This window comes from Glandiceps talaboti, chromosome 7 (assembly GCF_964340395.1).
Source record: "Glandiceps talaboti chromosome 7, keGlaTala1.1, whole genome shotgun sequence".
Classification (NCBI taxonomy): Eukaryota; Metazoa; Hemichordata; class Enteropneusta; family Spengelidae; genus Glandiceps; species Glandiceps talaboti.
This window is the reverse complement of record NC_135555.1, coordinates 24315516-24325059: the sequence shown is the minus strand read 5'-3', so window position 1 is coordinate 24325059 and position 9544 is coordinate 24315516. Positions and strand designations below refer to the sequence as shown.

The 9544-nt window shown below is 36.5% G+C and overlaps 1 protein-coding gene across 1 annotated transcript; it reads left to right on the top strand.

The window, feature by feature from the left end:
* The first annotated feature begins 346 nt into the window (after positions 1-346).
* Positions 347-6245, top strand: LOC144438123 (cytochrome P450 2U1-like). Its single transcript, XM_078127153.1, has 4 exons — positions 347-740; positions 2094-2731; positions 5337-5661; positions 6067-6245. Exons 1-4 carry the CDS (start codon positions 347-349, stop codon positions 6243-6245), a joined length of 1536 nt encoding a protein of 511 aa, XP_077983279.1.
* Positions 6246-9544: the final 3299 nt, after the last annotated feature.

Here is a 9544-nt window from a genome sequence, read left to right as displayed (position 1 = left end):
TAGTTTGTAAGTACGAAAAATATAAAATACTATAGCTAAAATAAAAAAATACTTTTGGCCTGAACGGCTTCCCATAGATGTCAGGTTCCGCATCCACTATTTCTCGTGAGACTTCACACTTTTTTTTCGATTTTATTTATTTTTTTCTCGAAAAAAGTTTAGGGTCAGCAGCGAAAAGCTCGGTGGGGGTCGGGTAACTGGAACCAAACAATTATTTTTAGGCCTTATCTTTGACATGCTAAGGTCAACCTCAGACTACAAAAATGTTAGTGGTCCGAGGGTCAACTCACCGTTTGAACAGTTCCCAGTGTACGTTGGAGTGAGGATACAGCCAGGTTCGAACACAATGTCGGTTGAAACGTCAGCTGAGAAATTGCAAGAATTGTTTTCATTTCTTGATCTAACAACATCTTTGATATTTCTGGGAGTATTTCTAACGACATTCTATTTGTGCCGTCGACCGAACAACCTCCCGCCGGGACCCTTTGGCTGGCCCCTGCTCGGAAACCTTTTGAGTCTCTCCGAACATATGTATTTGGACTTTGACAAAATGGCTGCCAAGTATGGCAGTGTGTTTACGTTAAAATTTGGCCCAACTACGGCCATTATTCTTCATGGTTACGACGCAGTTTACCAGGCTTACGTACGACAGGCAGAAGATTTCTCTGATCGTCCGAGTATCGGCATTTTTGAGAAACTGATCCGTGACCCAGAACACAAAGACTCTGGGGGAGAAAGAGGTTAGTACGACGTCACATGACCTCAGTGACCTTAATGTAAAATTGTCCTTTAATATTGTGAATGGGATTAGTAGAGTTGTTACAGAAATAGATTTTGTCCCTACGAGAGAAATTTGCAAAATCGTTCGCGAGCGTGTGTAGAATTATTCAAAACAACGTGACAGTGAAGCTCTAGCTACAAGACCATAGAGGTCGAAACACAGGCCTTCCTACCTCCGACCTCCATATACAGGTATTGACAGGTCCTGGAACCTTTAATAAAGCGTGGTACGGTGTACAAAGAAAACACCGCAAAGTTCACTCACAGAATAGAAATACGCCTAGATTTTAATAAAGGGATTTTTAACTGAACATTTTCTGTCATATCAGTATATATATGAATGACAATTATTACTTGTCTGTAAAAGTAAAGATTTTTATCACATCGTGATGTATATTCACTTACGCAAACTAAAAAAATGTAAGTTTCCGATACTCCGACCACCCTAGTTTAAAACATTTGCATACAACACAGTGATAAGAAATTCTTTATCTCTTTGACCTTCATAATTTATATGTCTGTTTTCTCTCCCCTGTCATGTCTGTTTTCTCTCCCATGTCATGTCTGTTTTCTCTCCCATGTCATGTCTGTTTTCTCTCCCCTGTCATGTCTGTTTTCTCTCCCCTGTCATGTCTGTTTTCTCTCCCCTGTCATGTCTGTTTTCTCCCCCCTGTCATGTCTGTTTTCTCTCCCCTGTCATGTCTGTTTTCTCTCCCCTGTCATGTCTGTTTTCTCTCCCCTGTCATGTCTGTTTTCTCTCCCCGTCATGTCTGTTTTCTCTGCCCTGCCCTGCCGTGTCTGTTTTCTCCCCCCTGTCATGTCTGTTTTCTCTCCCCTTTCATGTTTGTACATATTTCATCAAACTATCACAGAAATTCTGATTGATTTTATCTAAGGGTCGAAGCAATATTGTACAAAAAGAAAAACAATTAAAATGTAAAGATAAAATAAAATAAATTTAAATCAAAGTAAATCAAATCCCGGCCTATCTATCCCATTCTCTTAGGCCATATCATGGGAAACATACTCTTATTATTTTATCTTATTCTCTGTACTCTGGCAATCGAGGTATCGAATCCGTTTACTTTGATAGACACAAACTATTGAAATGATTTGGCGCTGTTTAAATTGTTCTCACAATAAGGTACGTGGTATGGCATGCATTATGACTTGCATGATTTTGCATTACTTGATTACAGGGTGACAAGATTTGCACAATGCAATCTACTACATCCAACAGCAATTCGAAAATCATTAACGACGTTGAATAGTTCTGAGATAGTAGTATAGTTACATGTTTGACTTTTTTCCAGGAAGTTTGTTTTTTGAACGACATGGACTGGCATGGAAAGCACGAAGGCGTTTTATGTTGAATGCTTACCGATATTTTAATGTTAGATCAACCCTTGAAGCTAAAGTACAGGAAGAAATAATGTATTATTTGAATACTGTCAAACAAAAGTGTGGTCAGCCATTTTGTCCGGAAACTGCTACAATGAATGCAGTGACAAATATTACATGTTCGTCTATTTTCGGCGCACGATTCGAGTATAACGATGCTGATTTCCAGGAAATAGTGCGTGTCGCGGTAGACATTGTTCGTGAAATTGGACCAACTTCGATCGGAAACTTCTTGCCATTTGTGTGTGACATACCATTTATGTACAAGAAAGTCAAACATATGGTTACATTTTTGAGAACGAAGATGAAGGGAATGATATCAGATCACAAGAAAACATTGGACAGAAATTCACCTCGTGATATAATTGATCTATATCTCATAGAAAACCAGAAAGAACGCGAGAAAGCTGACAATAAGCCGCAAGTATTCTGCGAAAGATATCTGTGGCGGGCAGTTCTAGATCTGTTCGAAGCTGGCAGTGAAACCACGTCTGCAACTTTGCTCTGGATGTTCTTGTATGTAGCGATTAATAAAGACTCGCAGAGAAAGGTAACATTGTGTAATAAGTAAAGAAGGTATGCCTAGTTCAGTAACACCCCTCTATGGACTGTCATTCCGTTTCGATCTCTTATTTTAGTAATTAAAAAAAAAATTAGAAATGATGGATTTCTTCATTTGGATTTTTTTCTCTATATTTCGAGAGCAGTACATGACAACTGTATGTAGGGTAATTCATTGGGAGAATTCAGCTTTGCACATCGCTACCTTATTGGCGAGATCAATTGTTCAATGGGGATAAAAAAACTAAACTAAATTCTTTTACTTTGAGGTGGGGTGGGGGTTTGAACCATTTTGGTTCTCATCCTACAAAAACGATCTTAGTCTTTAATGGATCTGTTTTGTACCCCTAAATACAAATATTTCTAACAAGATGTAAAATTAAGAAATGAAAGAATCTTTGCTATATTAAATGCATGGCACTAAAATAAAGTGTCAAGAAAATAACTATTTTTCCGACAATACATACCGGTTTTGTAGTCATAGCACTACATGCTACTACATATCGATTTAAATTGATTGTGCTGTCTAAAACATTTGCAATTTTTGCAAATTTTAATAGTTAGACAAGTGGTGGGGTCCTAAGTATAAGAATTTAGTTCTTTATCGTACATTAATTGAACTATTGATGTCGCCCCTCAGCTACAGGATTATATACTAAAGTCGATTACAATGCATATACGTCGAAGTTGAGTATCATCTCATATAGTATACTCGCATTCCTATAGGCCATTTCAGACTGCAAACTGGAAATTGAGAATACAGTACCCTCGCTCAAATTGGGAGTGTCATTACCTCATATTGCCGAGTTTTTCGTATTATTCACTTTTTGAAAGGCCAATTACAACACTTTCTGCTGCCAATAACGTTTTATGAACTATATGTTAGAAGGACTACAGGTTTCATTTGAAATGGGTAAAAATAGTAATACTTTTCTCCAACTCGGACGTTCACAATAAATAAATATTATTAGGAACAATAACTTACTAATACCGTACATTTTCAACAGTATTGCATCACCTTTTGTTAAACGCATTTTTTAAAGCATAAATACACGATACATCAAATCTAATTAATCTTAGGGTGCGGACCAAAAAATCAGCGCCTTCTGTGACGATCATGATTACAACCTGTTTATGTACTGCTTATGGATGATATCGAGCACTGATTAACATATACAATGTCTCATTATTGGGCATGGTATTTTAACAATTTTCAGGAAATAGATTGTGGTTGTCTAATCGAAAAACGATACTCCAGTTACAATTAACATGGCGACAGATTGTCTGTCTGTCTGTCTGTCTGTCTGTCTGTCTGTCTGGTTTGGTAAACATTCAATGAATATAAATTACTGATTTGCATAATTAATGGGGGTTTTTTTTAGTAATTAGACTATATCTTAAGAATGCATACATCAAATTCAATCATTTGTTCCATACGTTGCCATTAACAAAGCGCACGTCTTATAAAGTTTGTTGATGTAGCTTATATCTTTAATGAATAATTTGCATAATGCTCTATAATTAGTATACAAATTTCATATAATTTGGTACATATATCAGTCATAAAAATGCGCCCGTGTCCCATGACGTTTGTTGACAGGGCTTTTACTTTTAATGAGTAATTTAAATAATTAACGATTTTCAGTATTTAACCGATATTTTAATAATGCCACTTCAAATTCAATATAACTTTACACATACATCAACCATAACAAAGGCATAATTGTTTGGGTTTTAATCAGTAATTTGCATTATAAATGATTTTCGGTCATTAGACTAAATTTTAAGAATGCAAGCTTCAAATTTCATATAACTTAGTACATACATCAACCATAACAAATCCCACTCATTTGATGTAGTTGTTTTTAAGGCTTTCAATTGTGATGTGTAATTTGCATAAATATAAATAATCATAGAATGCAAACCTTAAATTTTAGATAGTTTACTACACGTATTGATGGTAAAGAAGTGCACGTGTCCTTTACAGCTTGTTGATGTAGCTTGTAATAATAATTAATTATTATCATTAATTATCATTAATTTGCATAAATAATGATTTTTCGATAATTAAGGAATATATTCAGTGTGCGAGCTTCATATTTCATATACATGTATGTAGTTTCATATAATTATTTTTTCCAATTAAGGGCAACATCATGTATCATGTATCATAGCTATAGCTCAGAATTTTGCATCCAACAATATGTGTGTGTAGGACCAACAATCTATGGTTTTGCTCTCAAGGGGCGATTCAGTTTAAACCTGGTAGTGAATATATATTTGGTTATTTGATGAAAGAAAACTGTCCCAATTGCAAGTAGTGCTGGTTAAACCCAGACAATGAAATATTACAGTAGTATTGTGTAGTAAGCTATGTTAAGGGGTAGCTATGTTAATAAGATCAGACGAAGATCTTTTAAAGTAACATGGATTCCATTTTAGTATATAGTGTTTGGAAGTTGGGTTCAATCCAGTTAGTACGTACACGTAGTCCAGGAGTGCGGGTCAATCATATAAATAACTCATATACTCCATTTCTACATTACATCATATTACACTATACAAACATCATATCTTTTATTATCTGCCACTAGGTGCAAAATGAAATTGATGACGTGATTGGACGAGATCGGCAACCGTCTTGGAGCGACAGAGATAAACTTCCATACACGATAGCTACCATCAATGAAGTATTACGACTTGCAAATGTACCTGTGTATGGCACACCACACTGTGCTTCAAATGATACAACTCTGTTCAACTATTTCATACCAAAGGGAACATTAGTTATGGCGAGTTTCTGGTCGGTCCATCATGATGAAAAGTACTGGAAAGAGCCGTATACTTTTAGGCCAGAACGATTCCTTGATGATAATGGAAATGTTGTCAATCGAGATGCCTTCCTACCATTTTCGGCAGGTACGTTGTAAATATTCGAATTTGATTAACGAAAATAGGTGACGGACAGAGAATCAATATAATTTTATGTTGCTTACCCAATATCCATACAGTACATCTTGCGCTAGTTCCTTCGATACCTTTTATCTTATATGCTACACGATAGAGATGATACCTTGTACTTCCTACAAACGAGAAATACGTACATTATTAATTCATATATGTACCTGTCACTGTTTTGCCATTTTTCTGCGTAACGATGTTTTTTTAAGAATCCTTAGTCAATATTTATCTCTGTCTCTCTGTCTCTGTCTGTCTGTCTGTCTGTCTGTCTGTCTCTGTCTCTCTCTCTCTTTCTCTCTCTCTCTCTCTCTCTCTCTCTCTCTCTCTCGCTCGCTCTCTTTCTTTCTTTCTCTCCACCCCCAGGTCCAAGGTCATGTCTTGGCAAGCAGTTAGCCAAAATGATTATATTCTTGGTGTTTGTGAACGTACTGCGGAAATTCAATCTGGAACTCCCTGTAGACGATCCATCACCAAATATGATGGGAGTGTCAACCATTACGCGCTGTCCTGACACTTACAGGCTTAGCGCCACCATGCGGTGAGACTATAAATCTAATGATAACACGGAGAGTTATCAAATACACAGTGGTAATATATTATCAACTATTAGTATATAAGACTAGTCTAGTAGAAGACACAATCCCTAAAATATTGTACTTCTATGTGACTGAATGGAGACATGATTTAAATGAAATGTGGCAATAATCTTACTACAAAGTGTCTGATACTGCTGAATTTAAATGAATTATTGAACTTGAAGATGAGAGTCAAGGCCAAAGGTCGATGTCTCAAAAGAAAGTCTAAACCTGGCAATATGGGGGTAGACACTTGAATATTGTCTCTGTGTATTAATGGGTTTTTTTTAGTTACGTGGTAAATCATGATTGTCCACTACAAATAGTGACTAGGCCTGACTAGGTCATAACGGTTGGTCCTTTTATTTTCATTTGATCTGCAGTGAACTATTTGATTGCCCTACTGGGACATCACTGACGTTCTGGTGGGCTATTGTTCACATGTGTATATTATATACAAAACATATGGCTGAGCAAAAAGCTATATGAGCACCAAAATAATTCACGTATATAGTTCTTTTTTTCAATATCACTTGTAAACATGATTTAAAAGACACTGGCAATATGTACTACAATTGGCTTGATTTTGATAATTGACCCTGAAGGTCAAGGTCTAATATTATGGTAGTAGACACTTGAATGGAGTGCCTATGTATTACGCTTGGTTTTTGAGTTATGCATTAAATATTGATTTAGGTAGCCTTCAGTATTTACAAGGGGGGGGGGGCGGAGGAATCGGGGGGGGGGTTACATTTTACAAACCTGATCTTAGGGGAGGGTCATATTTTTCATTACAATATTTGGGGGGGAGGGTCACATTTTACAATTCGTAGTTTTGTGACCAAATTGAAGATTCAATTATTGTCAATTTGTTTTGTGTGTTTTGATATGTAAACGTGAGATGAGCACTAAACGAGTACTTAACATGCCAAAATACAAAAATAAAAATACATATATTGCAAGAAATTGTTTAATAAAACGATGCATTTTGTTGAGTGTACCATCTCACCTTTTCACTCACACTGTCCGTGAATGCTGTTAAATATGATGATGATGATGATGATGATGATGATGATGATGATGATGATGATGATGATGATTTGATTGTCATGGGAACACGGACAATGATACATGTAATGACGCAAGTAGTAAAAGTGAGTCAGATTAGAGTGACACTGATAATGGCGATACTGAAGGTGAATGTGATGATGATGATGATGATGATGATGATGATGATGATGGTGATGATGATGGTGATGATGATGATGATGATGACAATGATATCAGGGAACTGTTACAAGTGACCAGAGTATGCACAACATTGAAAGCACGTTTTAGATACTAAGTATAGATTGTGTATGATTATAAGAGAAGGGTCACTAGCTAGTTTTTTAATGTTTGTAGGAGTTATATAGAAACGCCTGTGATCAGAACGTCGTTTTATCAGTGGTGTACAATGAAAACTGTCTTTGAGGGTGCCACAAAAAAGTCTACTTCTTATCACTACCAAACTGACAAACACTGATACAAAAATCAACACCGGGTCCCCTAGGTTCACGCAACTCTCTTATCAGTTTGTTTATGTATGTGAAAGTTAGTCATGATGTAACACAAAATTCGAGTGTAAGCTCATACATTAATTTTGAATTTTGCACTAAAAGTCGAATTATATCGTTAATATGCTTTAACATAGACCATCGATCTATGAATTCACCAATTTCACAAAATTTTGTCCACATACTCTTTCCTGTAGTGACATGGACAGACATTTCCTCTGCTACCCTTGAAAAACTACCAACACACTCCTGACCAGTTGTTTTGTAACATTCACAGACTTTCAATTCTGTAACTATTTGTTGACGATCGAAAGTCGTCATTTAGGCTTTTTCCATATTGAAATAGACGACCGCTACTTGAAGGTTTCATCATTACCGTATTACAGAAAAGTCGGCTGATTGCATATTTAATATGACCTACATGTTGGTGTCAGATCACCGATTGGTTTGAATGTACATACATGATAACGTGTGGAGTAACAGTGAGAAAATCATATTTGATGTCCGAATAGCCTTGGTTCCATATTAAAATTACTCTATATTGTAAATTATCACCAAACTTTATTTAATAATTGTAAAAAGCTAAACATTGGTAGTCGGCTCGTTCATTACATAGACCTCCTTACATAAAATGATATGGTCAAACGAAAGTTTTAGCACCCATTTCGGTGATGAACAATTATCCTGTTTAGGCTAAATGGAGATAATATAATTGTAAACCCATGTCAATACATAGATACATAGCATGACGTCACGCAAGTGTAACCATCTTGTGACATGGGCTCTAGAAACAGAAACTTTTTTCACAGCAGAGCAGATATTTTACCGGCTCTACTGATGCCTATTCGTCTTATGCATGTTTTCGGATCATTCCTGAACCGCCCTAATGACCAGAAGAAGGAAAAGAAGCCAGAAAAGTCAAAACATGAATTCTAGCAGTGAACTTAGCCCAGAATCAAAGCGAACCAAGATGGCAGACTCGAAGGAAACGTCACTTACCCCCGGCACTTACCACTACCGAGTCGACACAAGGCACGGATATCCAAACCCAGCTGTCAGAAATATTGGGAACTCTAGCTCACCTAAACAGATTGAAAAGATATCCACTATCGAAAGTCGTTTGTCAGAAGTTCAAGACTCAGTAGACTACTGCTACAGACTTGTCTTTGGTGTTGATAGTTATTGACCAAATTCAAGTTGTAACTTCAGACGCACACAGTCAATCTGTGAGGTACTAGAATCTCAGGACACGTATTCAGGGGATAAACTCACAAGCACACAGAGTATTACTTTTGGTGAAGTAGGTGTATGCTTAAACCGACAATACGAGAGCTTTGGATTCGTTTTCCTTCACTTACGGCAGTTCAAACTAGATAGAAACAATAGTTCCCCGTAGTATTCCTACTACGACGCAGATCAGACACCGTAAATCCAGACGTGTTGCTCTCTTCCGCCCCGCAAGATCTCTCCGTGTAGAGTAGCTTATTAGCATACACCCAACATTCACATTTTATTCAAATCTAAATCTTCATTCCGTAATACAAATATGGTTAGTAAATAACATGTTTACAGTAAACTTCAATTCTTTTCCTTATATAGGAAGTGTTTATGAACTACAGTTAATTTAATTCAGAGATAATCTATTTTGAAAATACTCTTTTCTACTAAGGCTGAATTCATTAAAAGTTGTGATTTATCACTTGTAGTGAC